Here is a 23,072-nt window from a genome sequence, read left to right on the forward strand (position 1 = left end):
AGTTAATAAGGAGAGTAAATTAGAGAGGAGTTCAAATCTGTGAAGGGTTTAACTATAATTTGTTAGTATTATATATATAAAGAAATTAGTCAGTCATCATTTATTCCCTTTAGATATCAAGAACACCTGAGTTAAGGCAGGTCCTTGCTCAGACTACATCTCTGCCTCCCTTCCCCCACCTGAGGTTCCTGAGACAACTGTTAGGGCTTCCTTTAATCCACTTTCCTGACAAATCATCCTTGAAGATAATAAATTCTTTTGAGTTTCAACAGCTGTTAGTTAATTTGTCAATTAGTTATTAAAAGAGGGAAGAAGAGGGAAAGAACCAACATACTCTGGGCTTGAAGGGAAGCCGGGTATCCATCTTGAAGGAAGGTGTAACTTTAAAACAAGTCTCTTCCTGTGAAATTAACTAAAGCCTGCAGTTAATTTCAGTGTAGTCTATTTCCCTTTAGTGCTGTACTCCCTGTTTTCAGCTATATTATATCCTGAATCTCCCTGTTCCAGCCTACCTGTAACCTAGATTACCTACCTAACAAGTCCTTAACAACCTCCTGTAAAAATCCCCTTTACCACACACCTTTCCTCAAATTATCCCCATTACATCTCACACTGTGCCTACAAAAATTTTGGCTCCATGATGGGCATTTTTCACAAACACTCTCCTATAATTTAAATAAGCCATAAAGGGCAGACTACTGGGTCAGCTGCGCCTGCTGACCTAATTTGCCACATTTAGGGGTAAGAGGATCTGTGGAAACCCTTAAGTCTTACCTGAATCTCAGGAGCCTAACAAGGGGTTCCTTCACATTCCTACTAGAGAACAATTAATGTCTAGATTCTTAAAATAAATCAAATTTCATCCAAGTTTAAGCATCCTAACCCTAATTCCAAGGAAAAGATGGAGATTCTTGATTCCAAATTCTTACATCCTCAATTTGGCCCCTCCTAAACATCACCTAAGCCATTTCCCTCAGTGGCTTCAGAGAACTAATGTCAGTTAATCACTATCCATATGTGGAATGGGAGAAACTAGAATCAACTTTTCCCTTCTTTATTTGTGGTGTTTAGGTGTGTAATAATATATTAATAAGCACAAATAGATAGAATCTACAATATTGAAAGGTTTTTTTTCCCTATAGTGAGGACCAAAAAAAAAAAAGGAAAATCTCAACTGGTAAATCATTATAGCTACACTCTACAATAACAATACAACTACTATGTATTTATGAAATTCGGGGCTCACGCTCTAACAAGGGATTTCTAAACACTGCAGATTTCTGCAGTGTATGTGAGAAAGCACTTTTTATTATTATTAAATAGATATTATTAAATTCAATTAATATTATTAAATATTAAATAAAAAGACACTTTGCTGTGCTTGGAAACCTCCCTCCCAAAGTATGTATGCACTACTTTAAAAGAAGGAAATGTTGTCCTTGACTTCTCAGAACCCAAAAAATGAAGGTAAGGATTTCATTCAACATTTAGTATTCAACCTTCCTAAATCAACCTTTCTCTAATTCCCCACTTGGGAAAAGAAGAAAGGAAAGAAAGAAAAGGAAGGAAGGAAGGAAGGAAGGAAGGAAGGAAGGAAGGAAGGAAGGAAGGAAGGAAGGAAGGAAAGAAGGGAGGGAGGGAGGGAAGGAGGGAGGGAGGGAGGAGTGAGTCAATACAGTACTTTTAGAGGAGACCAAATACTGAAACTTTCAGCTCAGAAAGACTTCTTCATGGAAACTGACAACAATGTGGTTCACTTGGCTTTAACCATAATGAATACTGAAACAAACAAGGCTCCTCCTTCACTCCACCACCATTCCCATATTCCTCTCAAAAGGGAGAAAAAAATAAGCAGTATATATTAACAAGTAAATGCTCATTTTGCACATGATTGTGAATCTCTGTGTATGCTCAGAACTATTCGGCAATAAAGCCCAGAGGAAATACCAGAAGAGCACAGTGTCATTTTCTCTCCCTGGTCCTTCATACAACTGAGCAATCTGCATGAGTTTCACCAGCTTCCCCTGCTCCTAAGGCTTGATCCCAACTTTCTTCCTCCAAACTACTGCTGTAGAAAAAGGAGACTCCAGGTCTCACTCAGTATTAATTCTCCAAAGGCCCTGCCATACTTGAGATATCTATGCCACCATCTGGCTTCCCACCAGTCATAGCCTGATGGGAGAAATACATTTTGAGTCTCCTTCAAATTAGCATCAGCCTGCGAACACTAAACTCTTGTTACTTGGACAAACTCCACCATCCCACAACGGAACCCATTTTGTTTCAATCTCTTCCCTGAGGGGAAAGTCATGATCCTATTTGCCATCTGCACACAAACTCTCTGGCTAACAACACATGAGGTTACACTAACTTGCCCTGAGAAAAGAGCTTCATCTCACAGGACCTATTCAACTATACACATATAAGAACTATCAGACTGTTATTCATGGACTTCCTGACTTCTCTTGGTCTAGCCACAATGTACTTCGTTCCAAAATTATATGGATACACATACACATGCACACACAGAGTTCTCTTTACTTTAAAAAATAACAAATATAAACAGTATCAAAACCTCCCCATTCATTATCAAAATCTATCCTACAAGTCACATAAGATACACAACTGAGCCAACAGAGGGTCCCCTTAAAACAGGATACAAAGCCCTCATCTATTCAGGTAAATCTCACTGTTTGTTATGCCCTAACAACTTTCAGATTAAAGGAATGATTTAGAGGGAATAATTATTATTTTGGGAAAAGCAGGTGAGTCTGACTTGAATGAAGTCTCAGTTCACATCAGTGGCTGCTGCCCTGCATCAGTACTTCTATTCACCAAGGGAAGAGTAAAATTCCCACTCACCTCATTAATCTGGATTCCTAGAACCAGGCCCAATTTTAACAAATCTTGTATCCCCCTTGCCCTTAGGAAACTTCACTAAATACTTGTGCTGCATGATGCCAAAATTATTGTTATAAACATTATGAAGGAAAGACTGCAACGAGTCCTTACAATTAGCACTTCTAATAATAAAATAATAATAATAAAAGTCTGACATCTAAAACCCATAAGAAATTAACATAAACTTATTTTTTAAATGCCATCATCCAATAGAGAAGAAATTGAGGTTTATGAACAGTCAGTTCTCAAAAGGAACTCAATTTACAAAGAGACATGTGAAAAAATTACTGAAACTTTAAATTTCATAGAAATACACATTAAAACTAAGATACCATCTTATACCCATTGAACTGGCAAAGATGGAAAAAGATGATAAAATTCATTACTGGTGAAACTGTTGAAAAAACAAGCATAGTAATATCTCATCAGGGGAGTTTTAAATAAGCATAATCTTCTTTGTAAAGTAACAGGGAAATTATGTAAGAAAATTATAAAAATATTCATACTCTTTTACTCAGTGACCCCAATCTGAGAATGATATCCTAAGGAGATTAAAGATACAGAAAAAGATCAATGTGTTCCAAAACAACCTTAGCACCTTCTGCAATAGCTAAAAAGGAGGGCAAATTGTGCACCCAATGTTTGGAAAACAGTTGAACAAATTATATTATATGAATGTATTAGAATATTATTATACCATAAAAAGGCAACTATGAGCAACTAAAAGATAGATGGGAATAATGAAGGGTGAAGAAAGAATAGCCAAAAGCACCCCAAACATGATGCCTATAACTAGCTATCCAATGATATTTACAAAATACAGAAAAAAGAAGCAGAGAAGGAGTCATGGAACAAAGAAGTTGAATTTATTACTTTTAAAACAGATAAGTATACTCAATCTGCAAACCACAAAGCCTAAGGGTTTGCAGATTGAAGGCCCCACAAAGGAGAGAAAGGACATCCCACAAAAAGGCTCCCTGGAAAGATGAAATGTCACTTTTGCAAGAGATGTTCTGTAAGCCTGAGCCCACTTTCCCCTGGACTCTATAGGTTTTATGGAGGAATGTGCCATAGACTTTGAGGGAGTGGTTTATGCCAACTGTGCTTACTGTACACCACCTGAGTAATCACAGTAGGGCCCTTGTATCCACTAGGGACAAGTTCTAAGACCTTTGGTGAATGTAAGCAAATACCTGATGACTCCATATATATGTGCTTTCTCTCCCAGCTCCAACTCCTCTGTTCTGCATTCTGAAGCCATACACACAACACACACACACACACACACACACACACATTCTCTCTCTCTCTCTCTCTCTCTCTCTCTCTCTCTCTCTCATACACCCATTGAGAAAGTGAAAGCAGAACTCACTCCACACCCCAAGGAGGGACTATACTACATGATTTTAACAGCTAAAAAAAGCTAAAGATTACATTAACAAAAAACAAAACAAAGTCTCTACTATATAGTAGCTTTGTGACCTAGCATAAGTCATTAACCTCTCAAGGGCCCTAATTCTCTAGAACTACAAGCTGCAAAGGCAGATATCTATCTGCATCAGTATAATAAGTCCATTACTAGACACTCCTTGTACCCTTGAAATCACCAGCCTCATAAAAAAAAAATTAAAAAAAACTATGAAGGCAACCATTTCAGTGAGAATCCAGTTCATTTTTATCCTTCCTCTCCTAAAAAGTACAAAACAGTTCTACTAGGAAGAAGGAAAAAATGGTCAAAATTCCAAATGGGCAAAGATGCAGGGCACTAGCTGCAGCCTACTGTTGGAAAGCCTTCTGCTTGGCTACCTAGACTTTAAAAGTTCTAATACTAGAAAAAGGGGAAGGTGAGTCTGCTGCCCCTAGGCAATTAGTTGACCCAAAGAAATGCACAGATGACATGAGAATAATGATGATCTCCTATATTCATTCAGTGGTACTCTCTCCTTTTCTAAAGACTGGGTCAAAGAAAGTACTCAAAGTATCCTGATTGACAGTAGAAGAAAAAGAGCACCATGAATGAGCACTACGCCTGGGTAAACCTAGGCTTGGCCTCACTGCTCTCCAAATAGCCACAATTACCTATGGAGAAACTGGCAAGGCTGGCCAAACAAGCAGGATAAACAAGTAGGAGACAGTCATTGTTTTAAAGGACTGGTTCAGATCAGTTTAGATCAGTTCAGATCAAATCATAACTTAAAGCTAAATTTTTCATTTTTGTTTTTGACAAAGGAAAGGAACAGCTCATATACAAGGGAACAGACTCATTCTCCTATCATTGGTTTTAGTTTGAGGCTGGGTAGTCATTCACTGTCCTATAAAAAACAACAGCTTTACAGAAAACTGTGGGAATGCCTTTTCAGATACATTACCATCCAACTAAGGGATAGAAGAATGGTTGCATGGCACACACTTAAGATTTGGTGTTGAAAGGAAGAAATGAAGGAAATTCTAGGACTTCTATCTAACTCTGACCTTGAGCAAGTTATTAACCACTCTCAACCTATTTCCTCATAGTAAAAAAAAAAGGGGGGGGTAGATTAATGACTTCTAAGGTTCCTTTCAGTTTATACTCTTCCCCATTATTAAATCAAATGGGAGTCTGGTGAGGAGGAGGAATGGACCCTTCTAATTCTTCCCTAAACAATCCCACCTAGGAAGAAATTCTCCTAACATTCCTGGTACTTTCTAAACTTCCTGAATTCCAATAAAATTCAAAAACCCTAAGAAAATAACCTATATGCCAGGCTCAAGAAAATTCTCTCAAACAAGATTCCAAACAAAAGTGGGCAAAAGTAGGAAATCTATTCACTCTAATATAAAACTTTATCTGCTGAGCTTTTAAAACAGAAGAATCTGAAGAGCAAGGAGAGAAGGAACTGAGTGGTGAAACTCTACTAACCTCCAGCCCTTTGCAGAAAGGAAAAGGAAGATGATCTCAGCCAGAGCTTATGTTTTTAGTTATAGAATGATTCCCTACTTTCAGGGACGGGATTGGGGACATTTGCCTGTATGTTCCATGTGGTTTAATTGAATCATTCTGGTGGTCATTATACCCATTCCAAAGCTGATGCACTTACAAATCACTTGAAATACTGAAGCTAAATCCCAGGCTCTGCAGAAGGGGCCAAGAACAGGGGAGAAGACAACTTTTAGCACAGGCCTTTTTCTTCCTCTTTCTGAAAGGGAGATTTTACAAGGCAGCCTTAGAGCCTGAGCCACAGAAAGCAGACTTGTTTTAACATTCATTTCAGGGGCCTGTGTGTTTGCTTTTTAAGGCTCATGACTAAAAGAACCTTTTCTTTCAAACAGCTCTCCTCCTCTGACACCAAAGTCATGAAACAGGTCCAACTGCAGCTTTCAGGGGGTTGGGGGTGGGGTTGCTGTTGGCTTCTTTCAGAATTCCTTGAGGTTCTGGCTTGGGCATGTACCCCTGAGGTGCAGGAGGATGCAAAGCAAACACACAAGGCGCTTTTCAGAGACTGTTAAAAAAAAAAAAAAAAAACAACCTTGGCATCTGGTGCCAATCAAGAAACAGTAGCCGCTGATGTAACTGCAATCCAACCAGAGTGCAATAAAACAAAGGCTTTCATTTGGAGGCTGTGGGCTGGCAGACTCAAGTACACTGCAGAGCTTGATGGGGCTCCAGTGGTCTGATTCAGCATAGGGTCCACCTAAGGTTGTATCAAGGGGCCGACAACCCAGTGGAGTTCCCGCATCCCTGGTCCCAGGGCCATGGATGGCCCCAGAGAGCTGTCTCTCATTCTTCCAAAGCCGACTGCCCCTTACTGAGCCAAGTGTGGCTGTGTTACTGCTTTAGGGATGTCCTGGGGTGGAGACAATGGGATCTCAGTAGTTTCCAGAGTTATAAATATAAAAAGCTAGTTATGGAGTCCTTTGGAAACTGACTTAGCAGTTTCTGCTCTTGAACACAAGCTCTTCAGGCCCAGCTATAACACACAAAAGTATTTTAACATCACCTTCCAATCAAACCTTCTTACCAACTCCAGTAATTATTAGATACAATTCTCTACTTCCCTTCTCCTACCCCCAAGAGCCTGGCACAGTGAAAGTGCTAAATACATTTCTGATGGTTGATTTTCTCCTCCCTTTCCCCTCCCCCTCAAATCAATCTAGAGAAATAGTAAATAAAATACTACAGTTTAGACAAGGAAGAGAATTTGATCTACTTTTGGCCTCTGTTTCTTTTCCTTCTTGAAACATTTATAGGATTAAAAGATTAATGTATATTAAACAGGAAGATTAGAATAAGTTTGGGGTGGTGGCAGAAGAATAACTGAACTATCACATATAAAAGTAATGGAAAATGACTGTCCTATAAGGGAAGAGAGGCAATATAATATAACAGATGGAGCACTGGCTTTGAGAAACTGAGAAGAACAGATTTCAAGCCAGACTTTGACAGTTACTGAGCTTTGAGACCAGGGTCAGTCAAGTCACTTCAACTCTTAGGGACCCACACAACAACCTAGTTATTTAAAGTTATGGAATAAAGTAATTAAAAGTCATAGAGGAGGTCCCAATCTGAACTGGGAAGGGATTTCTAGGGTTCCCTGCATGAATGAAGTCACAGGTCTAAACCAAAAAAACAAAAGTAAATGACAATGATGAAGAATTCAGAGAAACATGAGAAGAATTAGATGAACCGATGCAGGATAAACAAATAAGTAGCATGCAGAATGACCATAACAATAGAAATAAAGACAACACTCAGAGGTGGCAAAATATGACCCAAATTGAGACACACATCTATCTTCTCTCTCTGTTAGCAACTGCAAAGCGACATATATTATCTGTTACAACCAAAATATTACATGCTGTGAAGTTGACTCATTTTCATGGGGTATAACGTAGTAAGGTGATAGTGCTGGGGTGTTTGCTGAGAAATTTCTGTGATATCAAAACAATGTATCATTAAGAAAAATCAAATGGGAGTCCTCCCTGTCCTGGGCACCTCATTCAAATACGTAGGACACCTAGTGTTGATAAGAGAACAGGTAGGTATGCTGTAGAGCTCATGATTTTAGCACCTAGAACATAATCAATCAAGAGAACTCTATAAATTAAGAGAACTTAATTTATGTATTAAAATAAACTAATAAATCTTTGCTTCATACTGGGAGAGGGATAGCTAGAATCAGAAAGAGGCAGAGTGAGACAGAACAAGCAATACAAAGAGGAGGAAGGACACAGAGCTTGTAGAAAAGCACATCAGGTCATGACTTTCTTCTTTGAAAACAGGGAAATCTGGCAGGAGCCAAAAGTTATAATGATAAGGAGGCCACATGGTGAATACCACAGTGGATAAAGCTCTGAAAGGCAGAATGGGTCTAAATCCTGTCTTATAACTTACTAATGACATGATCCTGGACAAGTCAACTTAACCTCAAAAAGTCTCCATTTTCTCATCTGCAAAATGATGATATCATTTGTACTGCCTGACCTCACAACATGAGCTGCACATTTCACAAAGCATATAGTAAGACAGAAATGGGAGGTATTCATCATTACTGTTATTATTATGGATGAAACCACATTTAAGAAATGCAAGTTGCTCTGAGACCTACCTGCCATTAGCGCAGAAAGAACTCAACATCCCCATTCAAATACTCTTTCCCATACCCAAAGTTGTTTCTATGAAGAGAAAACCCCAGAGAGTAGCCTCCATATGCAAACCAGAGCCTAGCATCAAGTCCCTTTGGAGGCAGAGGCAGGGGAGATGTCCCAGCACAAAGGCAGTACTTGCTGGCCACTGTGTATTTCTAAGATTTTAAGAAAACTCTCCATCACCATTTGCTCTGCCAAGGAAAAATCCAATAGTGTTTTTTTTTTCCTAGTGAGAGCTTCAATAAGAAAAAATAGGCATAAACAGCCAGTTGACTTTTCCAGTCATCTTCCATCCATGCAGAGGAATAGAAGAACTAATGAAAAGGCTAACTGTGCCTTGTGGAGCTGAAAAACTACAGGTAAGAATGGCAAACTGCCATTGCTCAGGTCTCCTCTGAGAAAATCAGGTTTGGATGGATCAGTCCATTTACTTAAAGAACTTCTTAACACAGTGTGATCCAAAAATATCAATATAAGACTTAACTGAGGATCAATGCTCATGATATTTGCTCCTATGGAAACATTTCCAGCATAGAAAACCCACACAGAGAACATGACAGAAAAGTGGAGATATTCCTTTTTAAAGGCAGACAAGGGTAGACGAAGAGTAAGACAGCCTCGGATTCAAAACCTAACTCTAACAATTACTAGCTATGTGAAAGTCACTCACCCCCTCTGAACCTCAGTTTCCTCATCTGCAAAACTGGAATAAAAATCCCTGAGGCTACCTCACAGGATCATGGAAGATAATATATGTAAAGTACTCTATCAACTTTAAAGAAAGCCAGTCATCATTAGTGACAATTTCCCCCCATACCTCCTATCCAACCTAAAATGGAAACAATCTCTGTCACCTCCTATTTAGGCCTCAGGTTGCTGTTTACCCTTCCTCAAAACAGGAGGCCCCTAAATGCTTCTCTGTAGGATGCTGTCCCTCCCATGTTTCCAGGATGGCAAGCATCAGGGGAGACAGAAGCAAACCTCTATTTGACTTACAATCACTGCATACAGCTCTGTTCTGAATAGAAGGCTTTATGGAGTCAGAAACTCACAGCCATGGACCACGCCACAGACCACAAACAGCAGTAAATATCCATAGGGTTTGTTTTTCTAAGCAAGCAGTAACACCCTGTCTAATTAAGGTACTGTTTCCATGATATTCCAATACGGTACACTTCACTACCAAAACCAGCCTCCCATACAACATCCTAGAGCAAGAGTAAGCCAGTATACTTTCAAAAATGGGGCTTCACGCTGACAAGTCCTGTTCTTCTGACTTGCTAACAGGTAGATAGGGAAGATGCCAGTGGTAGTGGTAACTGTGAACTGCTTCCAGAAAAGAAACAAGCAACAATTCTGGAAAGCTATTTGGAATTATACAAAGAAAATTACTGAAATGTCCATACAACCCAGAGATTCCCCCTGCTAGAAAGAGCCTTTTCTTTCAAACGGCTAAGGCAAGGAATTCAAATCTGGAAAGAAAGATCTCATATATACCAAAATGTTCAAAAGAACACGTTTTATAATAGCAAAGAACTTGAGGGTGGGGAGGGTGCTCATTGATGGGAAAAATGGCTGCACCAATTGTGGTACATGCGTAGAATATTATGGCACCTTAAGGAATGATGACCATGAAGAAAAAAGAAGGCTGGGAAGATTTATCTGAACTGATACAAAGAGAAGTTAGAAGAACCAGGAAAATAGCACATATAGTGCCTTAAACACTTTAGAAATGAGAAGAACAAAAACAAAACAACAGAAACTATATGCTGTGAGATTAGATGGAGCAAATTTGCCTCTCCAAAGAAGGCGACACCTTCCCTTCCCCCAATTCTCTGCAAAAGCGAGGGATAGTGGATGTGGAACATGATATACTTCAGACTTTTTTGACATGTTGCGTAATTTTGCTGAACATTTTTTTCTTCCTCTTTTTTCTTATTTATTAAAAAGGATTACTCTCTGTAAAGAGAAATGGAAACTGGGGAAGGGATATGAAAGGAAATGTAGATGACTAGAAAATAAAAGATACTAGTAAACATTTTTTTCAATTTTGTGATTATGGTCAAGCCTGACCCCAAAGAGGGAGAATGCCTGTCCCTCCCACCCTCCTCTGCAAATGGGAAGCTATGAGTTCAGAGCATATACTGCCACACTCATATGACAGCTTCTCTAGTTTTGCTTTTTTTTGTTGTTCTTTTTCTTTTGTTCTTTATTATAAGGAATGACACTCTAGACAGGGAAGGGAACAGACACTTATTAAATATCTACTGTGTACCAGGCACTGTGCTAAGTGACTCACAGATCTCATTTGATCCTCACAACAACAATCCTGTAAGGCAGGTGCTCTTTTGATTCCCATTTTACAGTTGAGGAAATTAAGGCAGAGAGAGATGAAGTGACCTTCCCATGGTCACACAACTAGAAACTGCCTGAGGTCAGATTTGAATTTGGGCCTTCTGGACTCTAAGCCCAGTCTTTTATAAAAGGAAGGCACAGCAATGATAGAATGGGAAATAAAGGTGATATAAAAACAAAAGACACCAATGAAAATGCCAAAAAACAAAAAGGTGAACCAATAATTGAAAGTGGCTGAGAGGGCTTAAAAGGGAGTTGAGAAGGGACAGCTAGATAGCACAACGAATAGGGTGCCAGGCCTGGAGTCACAGAGACAGACCTCAGATTTCTCCTAGCTGTATGATCCCAGGAAAGTCACTTAACCCCAACTGCCTAGCACTTAATGCTCATCTGCCTTAGAATTGATATTTAGTATCAATTAGCAAAAGAATGAATGAGAACCAGCCACCTGCATGCTCTGCTGAGGGAGGAATGCTACAGGCTACCAGCCTTTTTAGTTTGTTTGTTCCTTCTAATTTTATTTTATTTTTTCCAATTACATGTAAAACAATTTCCAACATTTTAAAAAGAATTTTGAATCTCAATTTCTCTCCCTCCCTTTCTCCCTGCCCCTAAAGAGTAAGCAATCCCATGCAGACTTTACATGGGCAATCATATATGTAAAAAATGTTTCATATTAATATTTTTGTAGAAGGAAACTTGAACAAAAAAATTAAGTGAAAAAAGTTTGTCTTTGTCTGGATTCAGCCTTTATCGGTTCTTTCTCTGGAAGCAGATGGCATTTTTTATCATGAGTCTTTTGGGATTGTTTTGGATCACTGTATTGCTGGGAATAGCTAAATCATTCACAGCCGTTCACGGTACAATATAGCTGTCATTGTATACAATGTTCTGCTGGTTCTGCTTATTTCACTCTGCTTCAGTTCACATAAGTCTTTCTGAGCTCTTCCTGCTCATCATTTTTTTACAACACAATGGTACTCCCTTACACTCATATAATATAACTTACTCAGCCATTCCCAATTGATAGGTATCCCCTTACTTTACAATTCTTTGCTCCCACCAAAAAAAAAAAAAAAAAAGCTGCTTTAAATATTTTTGTAAATATAAGTCCTTCCCCTTTTTGTTTTTTATCTCTCTGGGATAAAAACCTAGTAATGGGATTGCTGCATCAAAGGGTATGTACAGCTTTGTAGTCCTTTGAGCATAGATCCAAACTGAACTTCAGAATGGTTGAATCAGTTCATAACTCTCCCAACAATGCATTAGTGTCTCAATTTTCCCACATCCTCTCCATTTTGTCATTTTCCTTTTCTGTCATCATAGCTAATCTGATGGGTATAGGGTACTACCGCAGAGCTGTTTTACAGACTATCAACCTTGCTTATAGTGAAAGCAGTGGATTTAATTGCTCCTGTGGCAATGTCAATTCTTCAAATAAACAAGCATTATACAAGAGGCTAGCCCAGAAAACCACCCAAAGAGAAAGAAGACCTCACCCTGCAGACCACATATTGGTAAGAATGCAATCAATCAATCAAAAATCCTTTGTTAAAATGCAGGCTCTGGCTATCTAGATACATGTTATCTACTGCTCAGTGAAAAATCTAGCCAAAAAATATTTCTCCCCCAGATAGCTTTCTAAGGGTAATCTTGCTGCCTCCTTAATTCTCAATTTTAAAAAGGTATGGGGTTTCCCAAATGTAGCAACAGGCTTCAACAAAGGAAGAGCCCCGGGGATTCTTCGATAGATCTAAGAGCAGGTATGAGCCCAACATCAGTCCCTGAGGCCACCAAGGAAAAACCTCATCGCTGGATGTGGCCAGGAAGATCATATCAAAGGAGTCTTGGGAGTATAGCAGTGGCACAGTCAAACGAGAATACATAGGTAAGTAAACTCTTTCTGTTATCCCTGGGAATATCCAAGCCAGACCATATCTTTCAAGCTAAATCCCTCATTTAAAAAATACCTTCTGAATGGCAAACATCAGGAGAGATTGAAACAGGCCTAGCTGTGACTTACAACAACCACATATGGTTGTGCTCTGAATGGAATCCTTTATGACGTGGGGCCAGAATACCACAGCTGTGGGCTGGTCCATTGACCAGGAATGGTGAGAAATAGCCATTGGGTTTGTATTTCCAGGCAGGCTGAGGCACCTTGGCTAATTAAGGTACATCAGAAGCAAGAGACAGTTTGATCATGCCTTACTGAGTGCCTGTTATGTGCACACTCACTGCTGCCTTGTTCTATCCTGAGACTAAGAGTAGAAAGGAAATAACTGAGAACAGGAAGTTTGGGGCTATTTTTTCTCCACACATCACATTCCTATTCTACTACTAAGACAAACAGGGAAAGGGTGTGCTCTAGCATCCAAAGTACTCCACAGCAGGGGCAAGTTATCTCCCTCCTCTGCTAAGGACTCTGACAGAAAGGGCCTGAGTCCTGCTGTGGCAGACTTACTCTTCCTGTGTTCCTTACTCTTCTAAAAGTTCTAAACTAATCATCAGAGGAAAACAGAATCCTGGGGGTTGCCTGATGCCAGTAACACTTTAACCACAGAATTTCACCGTCTATAATACTTGGAGATTTGGGCTTACAAAGGCTGAAGGCTGGTAGTATGTGCATGACTTAGTGACTTCATAATATTCTGCCCCCAAAGCCCCTTCCTCATACTCACTTTTACCCCCGTTGTTTTTCAGCACATTGGAGAGGTTGACAGAAGCAGTGCCCAGTAACTCATTTCTCAGGGTATGGCAGCTCCAGACCTTCAGGTCTAAGTGGCTCTGTGCTGTGACATTCCTGAAAAACAAATATCTGGTTTATGTCACTCAAACATCAAGTAGTTCTGGAACCCAAAGGAGGCCAGTACAAGTGCTACAATCCAAAGAAAAAGCCCTGAGGGTACAAACTTATTTCCTTATCATTCGCAGGTGACCCTGAAATTTTCTAGCTGGTAACAAATACTTTTTGACTGCAGTGATACAGAAACACTGACAGAGAAGTACAAAATGTTACTAGAAGAGATAGTGGGAGGCTGGTCACAACAGATGCTGTGCTCCCCAACAAGCTCCTTTTCTTCCCACATGGCTACTTCAAGAGGGAGAAAGGTTTTCTTACAAGACGATGATCTCATTCCAGAGTAGCTCAGAACTCCCAATTCGTTTCCCCGTCTTCTTCGTCTCACTGGGGAGCCCATCCACTGCCACCTCCACAAAAGAGTTAATGCGAGGCTGGCGACTGTGCACTTTGGGCTTTGCTGACACCACTGTGCAAAAAAAGAGAGACAAAGGGAGTCATCAAAGCCAGGTCCAGGGATCCTTCATACCCATCTCTGGAAGAGCTTCTGAAGCTCACTGATTATAAGAGACTAAGAATTCCTGGAACAGAGAGCTAAGCAAATAAGCTAAGCAAATATCTTAGTTGTCATCAGTGTTTGACCCCTAAGTCATCAACAATCAAAGCAAGTACTACCTACTGAGGGGGCAGCTAGGTGACTCAGTGAATTAAGAGTCAGGCCTAGAGACAGGGAGGCCTGGGTTCAAATCTTTTTTTTTAAAGCCTTACCTTCTGTCTTGGAGTCAATACTGTATATTGGCTCCAAGGCAGAATAGTGGTAAGGGCTAGGCAATGGGAGTTAAGTAACTTGCCCAGGGTCACACAGCTAGAAAGTGTCTGAGGCCAGATTTGAACCTAGGACCTCCCATCTCTAGGCCTGGTTCTCAATCCACTGAGCCACCCAGCTGCCTCCAACCTGGGTTCAAATCTAACTTTAGATACTTCCTAGCTATGTGACCCTGGGCAAGTTACTTAATCTCTACTGCCTAACTGTTGTCTGCCTTGGCACCAATACACAGTATTGATTCTAAGACAGAAGGTAAGAGTTTAAAAAACAAAAGTATTATCTTTTGGAAAAGCTAGACCAACTCTGAGTAGCTATTACATGGCCCTGTTGGTCTCCTTTGTCTGTTTCCATCTAAATTTCCACAAGGCGGAGGACAAGCTCTCTCTCTGACCCACAAGAACACATGTACTCCCTTCCAACATGGCCTATCATGTTCTCAGTCCAACAGATTAGAAGCTAATTTACTGCTGTGATCTCCTTTGTTTATATCAGTGGTTCCCAAACTTTTTTGGCCTACTACCTCCTTTCCAGAAAAAATATTACTTAGCGCCCCCTGGAAATTATGAAACTATTTATTCAACTCAGAATAGAGTGTAACACAAAAAAAGTGTGGCCATCACCACCCGCCCTGGATCGCTGCAGCACCCACCAGGGGGCAGTGGTGCCCACTCTGGGAATCACTGATTTAAATCTTTTCAAAAACACTCCAGAATTTCTGAGTGTCATCCTTGTGCAGGGGCCACAGTAATGTTCTCTGCGTCATTGTGCTCTTAACATGTGTTGCCAAAGAAAGCCTCCTTTTTTAAAAGATTTTACAAGCTTCTCCCTCTCTCTGAGATCTCTTAGGTGGGCATATGGTGGAGTTCTGTAGCCTCAAGACACCTGTAATGCTACTATCCCACCATGAGAAAGGTCACTACAAATTTACAGAATATGTGCTCAATAAATGTCTCCTGGTTTTCTAAAATATCTGCCTAATTTAGAAGCTTAAAATCTTACATGAGGCCAGTGGAGTAAAGAAGAGAAAAGTCAAGGAGTAAGTGAAAGCCAAGGCTTGACTTCAAAAGTGACAATGTCATGTGGCTGGGAGAAAGGGAGAGAGGGGCAAAAATAAGAAACTATCTTATCTAAGGAATGAAATGCCCACAACTCCAAGGTACGGAGGCCACCTAGTGGTGGTAAAGAATTGCAGCAAGGAGAAGCAAGGGATCCTTAGATGTGAGCAAAGTTGTCTCAATAGTGACTACAGCTCCCATTTGATAGAGTTCTTTTTGACTACAGAACACTTTCTAACAACAATAGCAACAATCGGATGATACGTTTCGGCCAAAGAAGCATTTTATAATAGCTCAGTTCTTCTTCATGTCAACCTTGTCAGATAAGTAGTTTATATACTATTACATTGAGGTTACTAATGGTAAAACAGGTTAAAACTTTTAAGTGGGGAAGGAACTTGCCCAAGGTCACAAAGCCAATCCTGCAGCAAAGGAGCAACTTCAACCCAGGTGTTCTACATCAGTGCTCCTTCCACTATACCCATATTTCAAAACTATCAATGGACTTCTGGGGAATAGGAAGCAGTTAATTTGTTCCTAAAAGAGCACTCCGATTATATTGATTTCTATAGAAAATGTCATCAAATTACCTCCATCCAAGAGCAAGAATTGCAGTTTACTAAGAGTCAACAAAAAGGTTTGACCTTGGGGAGCCAATCAATCAACAAGAGTTTATTCAATATTTATAGTGTGTTCTGATGGGTACATGGGAACCACCTTGTCAGGGCTTCTAAGGCAATGCATTGTTTTAATGAAGCAAACAATAAAAACAGTGGGATCTTAAGAATGTCTACACAACAGGCACTGGGCTCAACAATGGAGACAAAAAGACAAACATGCATAAGACCCTACTCTTCAGGACCTTATGTTCTCATTTTAAAATACAGCACCTCATGCTGAAAGATGCTGCCAGAGGGGCCTAACAATGTGGTCAGGCACACCACTAAGTTCTCCTTTCCTTCTGCCTTTGGGCACTCTTGGGGAAAGAAAGAATGAATGAATGAAGTCACTGGTAGAGGCCTCCCTTCATATGCTCTACTGACCTTCATTCGCAGAAGCTACCACAGAAATGGAACTTCAGGGCCCTAAAGACAAACAACAGAGTTCTGCCAGGGATGGCCCTGCTCAGAGGCCTGAGATCAACTCCTAAATGTTGTCTCTTATCATTCCACAGGGCCAGGTCCAGAGCTGAGCCTACTCCCAGGTCAAGAAACACCCTCCTTACCAATTCTTCTGAGACTGCTTAGGGGAAGATCTACAATGCTGTATACTAGGCAAGAGGACAAGGAAGGGTGTCCAGTTCAGAGAAACATGGCCTCCCTTTTTAACAGTGCTAACCAACACAATAGGACCTTCCAATAGAAGGCTAAGTTCACAAAGAGGCTCTCTCTGACCAAGCCCATGCTAGATGTCTCTTCAGGAGAAGATTCTCTTTACTGCTACTGCTACTGCTACAGCTCACTGGCCTTTGGCGAAATAAATACAAGTTTCACTCACCTTTCAAAGTAAGCTGAGACTTCTCAAAAGGCAGGCCCACTCCTGCCCTGCTGGAGCTAGCAGATGCCATATCATCACCATGAAACTGTAAGACAATACATCAATAAGCTTTAGAGAGGGTTCATGTGAGAAAAGAAGTACACTAGAGACAGAACTCAGTTTTAAAATAGGATAGAGGCAAGAAGTCATCAGTAGCAATGTGAACTGGGCCACCCAGGAACTACTGAGTGAACTTCATAGCTGCTCAGACTTGAGAGACCGTGACAAAAGTCCCCAGGGAAGAAGAGCAGGGAGACAGCACTTTCATCCTGGGGCAGTCAGGAATTCTTTGAAGTGTGATTTGAAAATGCCAAATTCCTCCATGATACTAGAGGATTTTAGAGTTCAAAGGGATCCTAGGAATCCTATAATTCAACTCCTTAACTTTGCAGATGGGAAAATTTTAGGTCTTGCCCAAAATCAGACAAGCAGTAAGTGGCAGAACTGGTAAGAAATCACGATCTAATGACTCCAAAACAGAACTCTGTTCACCACCCCATGCTGTGTTCAGGAGGAAAAGTGGGGCTTTGGGAATTGCCACTTCAGAAAGACCCAGGTATAAGGCACTGATGGGAAAACCACCCTAGACAGGGAAGATGCTAGCCACTATGACCCTTTCCTTTTATTTTTTTATTCTGAATGAGAGAGACAGAGAGAGAGAGAGTGAGGGGGGGAGAGAAAGAGAGAGAACAGAGAGAAGACAGAGAGAAAAGAGAGGGAGAGAAAAGAAAGAAGGAGAAAGAGAAGAGAGAGGGAGAGAGAGATAATTTCTACATATAAAGTAGACTGGAAAAAGATTATATGAAGTCACAAAACTTCTATTAGGTACAGCAGAGATGCATGCCTGCAAAAGTGCCTAGTACAGCCCAAACCAGATGTAATTGGTAAATGTTTAACAAAATGAATAAAAATACACTTCAAATAGATATTAATTTGTTTTCTAAATCAACAAGCAACCCTCAGGGATCCATTTCTTTTTGAGTTTGATGCCCCTAATATGCCACTTGCTCTTTTATAAGGTATGTAATAAACTGAACTTGTTACTTTCAAAGCTGTCCTGCTTGACTGTATTTCTTTATGAACTTCTTTCAGTTCTCTTTTATGCATTTTGAAAAGATGCCTTCATGACCCTCTTTTCTTTTCTTTCTTTTTTTATTACCCTATCACTAGCTCTTCTCTTACCCCAGAAGCACCTCACCCACATAAATACTAAGAGAAAAACATAATCCCTGTACAAATAATCACAATCAAGCAAAAGGAATCCACACACTAGTCAAAGTAGTGCCATCAGTGTTATTCTAAGGATGTTATGGCATCCTCCTTCACCTCATTCACACCTGTGATTTCATTTGTAGATGATTTTTTTCCCACTTTCTCTTCTGAGAGGTTGTTCAGGTGATTTCCAACCTGCACTCCACTCAATGAAAGATGCTAATGCTTTAGTGGTGTTACTCTTAAGAGAAAACTAAGAGACTTGAAAAAAGAGTTCACGGCTGACACAAACCAGGCCCAAGGATGCCATGGGTCAGATCTATTTTTTTAGGATAAGAATAGGGAAAATTTTTTATCTCTTGCATAACTACAGGGTAGTGGCAACTTACATAGTAGTATACAGAACAAAAGAAGCAAAACTTGATTCTTAGCGACCCCAGTTTCCGAAGCAGATAAAGACCTGCACTGAGTACTTTGAATCCTCAAGGCTAAGATGAGTTGGTAAAATATTATCATGACAAAGTCCCAGAGGGCTTCAGGTTTCAGCACAGCAGGGAGACCCACTAAGGTATATGCTCCTAATTGCTTTCAGAACTGCAAATACAATTATTTGATCAGCTCCTTTTCTTGCCTTACACAACCTCATTAGGGATAGTCTCCAGGAGTGCAAAGTTATCATTTTGCACTGAAGACCTCTACAAGAAGGATGCAGGCATTTTAATCTTGGCATCTTCCTTCTCAAATACCCACAGAAATCAAAACACTCAACTTTTCTATCTCCTGAATGTGATAATACAAAAGACTTATCCCTTGGTAACCATGGTGATCACAACAATCATCACTTTCACATAAAGAACTTTAAGGCAAACTCATCGTCCATCTTCAGAACAACTGAAAAGTAAGTGTTTTCCACAATTAGTAGATGAAAAAACTGAGACTCAGACACTCTAAGAGACTTGTTCCTAGCCACATGGTTACCAAGCTCAGCTTCCTCCTGACTCTAATTCCAGGCTTTTGGGAGAACAGGTCTTATGATTTTCTTGGTATAGTGAAGTCTTCTCTGAGACTTCTTCCTCTACCAAGGCAACCTGGCACTTGCTTTACATTTTTAGTCTCTGAGAGGTTAGCAATTATGTTCAAAGTCACAAAAACATAGGCAGGTCTGGAACCCAGGTCTCCCTGAACGTTCAGCTGGATCTCTAGCCACGATCTAGATCTATGTTTCTCTCTCCAACATTCTCCCTGTGACAAGATGACTGAAAGGATGGACTCCCCTGATGCAAAAAGAGATCCAATGAGACTGTTGCTAATTAGAAAGGATGCTGATAAAAGGAGACAAAATCCTATACTAGTTCTGTAGCTTCTGACCCACCTCATAGTCCACTTTCCATTACAGGGTTTAATACTTTAAAGGTCTATGAGTCCATGGAACTGGGGAGACCTCCCATCAGTACCAAGTCCAGCTCCTCCTGCCTGCTTTGGTAAATGGCTGTTTTCATAATATGCTATGACTAAAGAGAGTAATAATAACAATAATATCACCTGAATTATATATAGTGCTTACTATGTACCAAGAACTTTATAATTATTATCTCATTTGATCCTTATGACAACCCTGGGAGATAAGGGTTATTGTTATCCTCATTTTATAGATGAGGAAAACTGAGGCAAAAAGAGATCAAGCAACTTGACCAGGGTCACACAACTTCTAAATGTCTGAGGCCAAACTTGATCTTAGGTCTTCCTGACTTCAGATCCAGCTTTCTATCCACTGTACCACCTAGCAGCCAGTTTCCTAGTGATATCCACTATGTATTTAATTAGGCTGGTCTATTTTAGCAATTCTTTTTGTAGTAGCAAAGAATTGGAAACTAGGGGATTGGATGTGACTTGGGGATTGGATGAACAAGTTGTGGTATGTGATTGTAATGGAATACTATTGGGCCATAAGAAATGACAAACAAGATGAGTTCAGAAAAACCTGGAAAGCCTTACATGAACTTGCAAAGTAAAGTGAAGTGAGCAGAACGAGTAGAACAATGTATAATGCATATAGTAACAATGTACAATGTATAACAGTAAAACAAATATTATACAATGATCAACTATGAAGGACTAAACTATTATCAGCAAAGCAAGTTCCTAAGATATCTACAAGGGATTCATGTGAAAAAAGCTATCCATAACAAAGAAGGAACTGTTGGAGTCTGACTGCAGATTAAAGCATGCCATCTTCCACTTTATTTCCTTCATGAGTTTATTGTATGTGGGGTATGTATCTTTTATCATAGCATGAACAGTATGGAAATAGGTATTGAATGAAAACACTGGTATAACCTATATAGACTATTTACTACTCTGGGGAGGGAAGGGGGTGGGAAAGAAAATCTGAATCATAAAATGTGCAAAAACAATAATCAAAATGTGACTGAAAAAATAAACAAATTAATTGATTGACTGATTGACTGATTGATAAATAAAAATTAGAATGGTCCTAGATTAGAATGAGGCTCTCTCAGACTCCATAAACACCCTTCCAGCTTAGAAGGAGCTACTAGAGCTTATATTTCGTTTGAAATAGTCTGAAAGAATCCAGAGCTACTTTTGCACCATAAGGAGACATCAGAGGGGGCTTTCAGTGTAGGCAACAGTGATAAAAACTACCTATGTATTCACTAACCCACTCATCATGGGGACTATTCCAAACCTCTTCATTCCTTCTCAAGCCTCCTACATCCAGCACCCTTCCTTTATATGTATACTAAGAGTATGTGTCCCACAAGGCTCTGATCTGAGCTCTCTTCTCTTCTCCCTATATGCTATCTCACCTGACGATCTCATCAGCTCCCTTGGGTCCAATTATTATTAGATGTCTATGACTTCTGGATCTATATATCCAGCCCAAGTCTCTTTCCTGAGCCACAGGCATGCATCTCAAACTGGATGTCCTATACACAATTCAAACATGTCCAAAACAGAAGCCGCTATCTTCTTCCCAAAAACCTCCCTTCTTCCCAGCTTCCCTTATCACTATCAAAAACATCATCATGTTCCCAGTCACCCAGGCTGGCAACCTCAGTATCAACCTCAGCTCCTCACTCTTCCCTCACCCCACCTATTCCTCCTCCACTGCAAGTACTTTTCCTCTGAGATAAATCTCTATTTACACTGTATTAATATTATATGTGTATAATTGTTTACATGTTGTCTCCTCTATTATAATTTGAGTTTCCTGAAGACAGGGACATATTTTTTCCTTTTTCAAAAATTTTTATATATTTTTTCCAATTCCAGTCCTTTCCCAATCCCCTGCTAGGAGCATCCCTCTGAGATAACTATGTATTAATACTATCCACATCTTTTATGTCCATAGTTATCTACAGGTTATCTCCCCTAATTAGAATGTGAACTCCTCAAAGGCAGGGGCTGTATTTTCATCTTTTTTTTTTAATAGCCCCAGCTTTTAATTCAGTCCCTGGCACATAATAAACATTTTTTTAAATGGTTCTTTATCTTCTGTTCCAAGGCAAAAGAACAGTAAAGGCTGTACAATTAGTTAAGTGATTTGTCCAAATCACACAGCTAGGAAGTCTCTGAGGCCAAGGACTTCCCATCTCCAGGCCTACCTCTTTATCCATTGAGCCACCTAGCTGCCCCACATAATAAACGTTTAATAAATGTTTGCTGACTGTTGAAGCACCCAGGTTTGCATGTTGTTACATTAAGCTTCAGACCACAAATACACATCTTTAGGATAGGTGACAGGCAAATGCATGTCAGGGTCTCCTTCCAAATACTGATTTTGTCATTGTAGGCTTGTCCAGACCCATCAGGTGTTTTGGGTTTTTTTAATGACCCTTTTCCAGTCTGGAGCCAGCATGAGGAATGAGACCACAATGCACAGCCAGAGATGCCAGAAGAAAGGAAGAGCCCTATAGGAGCATAAATCTGTCACTACCAACTTTTTAACTTCGATTTCTCTGCTTGGGATACACATTACAATGAAGAATGGAATGGGAAGGCACAACTATTACAAAATTCACACTGTTAACACTGAGGCAACATAGCTGCCCCCAAAAAAACAGCACAGCCTGATGGGTGTAATCCACCTACACAAATGACTTTTCCACTCTGAATATTTTCTCCTGAGACTACTCCAGATAATAACCTAATAGCTGAATGATGTTTACCCTTGGGCTCTTTCAAAAGATCAGGGAGTATTCTCTGCATTAGCCTAAGCTGAGAGAGTTAGAAAAGGCCTTTTAAAATGTACTCATGCTGATTCTGCATATGCAAAAGCTAGTTATTATGGAAGTTCTCTGCCAATCTTAAAATAGATCTACATGATGGTGTTGTTAATTATCATGTTTAGTAAAAAAGAAGATTTGGTCCCATATCCCCAGTAACTCAGAAAATCTATAAAAGCTCCAAGTGGAAGGGAGGATTAGGGAGGTCCTCTAGCCTTTACCTGAGCAAGAAGTACCTTTTATAATAAATATTCCTACTAAGTAGTTATCCTTGAATAGCTCTAGGGATAAAGAAATCACTACCCACTGAGACAGACTGCTGCACTTTGGGATAGCTCTAAACTCAAACTCGATGGAAGAGTTTGTTGAAATCTTATAAGGAAAAAAAAAAAAAAGCCAACCCAACCCTATGAAAGTGCCCTGTCCCAGGAGGAGGGGTCAGGACAAGCAAACACAACTAGGGAAATATTTCAGAACTCAATATGAAAAAATACCCTGCAAATGTCAAATTGGAG

The 23,072-nt window shown here is 40.0% G+C and overlaps 1 protein-coding gene across 1 annotated transcript in view; it reads right to left on the reverse strand.

Annotated features, from left to right (window-relative positions):
- Positions 1-17,129, reverse strand: part of WWP2 (WW domain containing E3 ubiquitin protein ligase 2) — a 118,612-nt gene extending 101,483 nt beyond the window's left edge. The window contains exons 1-3 of the mRNA XM_044663139.1: positions 17,060-17,129; positions 14,003-14,150; positions 13,563-13,684 (exon numbers count right to left, since the gene is read on the reverse strand). Coding sequence (XP_044519074.1) covers positions 13,563-13,684; positions 14,003-14,150; positions 17,060-17,129 — 340 coding nt within the window. The remainder of the gene's footprint in view (positions 1-13,562; positions 13,685-14,002; positions 14,151-17,059) is intronic.
- Between the last annotated feature and the right edge of the window lie 5,943 nt (positions 17,130-23,072).

Source organism: Gracilinanus agilis, chromosome 2, assembly GCF_016433145.1.
Source record: "Gracilinanus agilis isolate LMUSP501 chromosome 2, AgileGrace, whole genome shotgun sequence".
Lineage (NCBI taxonomy): Eukaryota > Metazoa > Chordata > Mammalia > Didelphimorphia > Didelphidae > Gracilinanus > Gracilinanus agilis.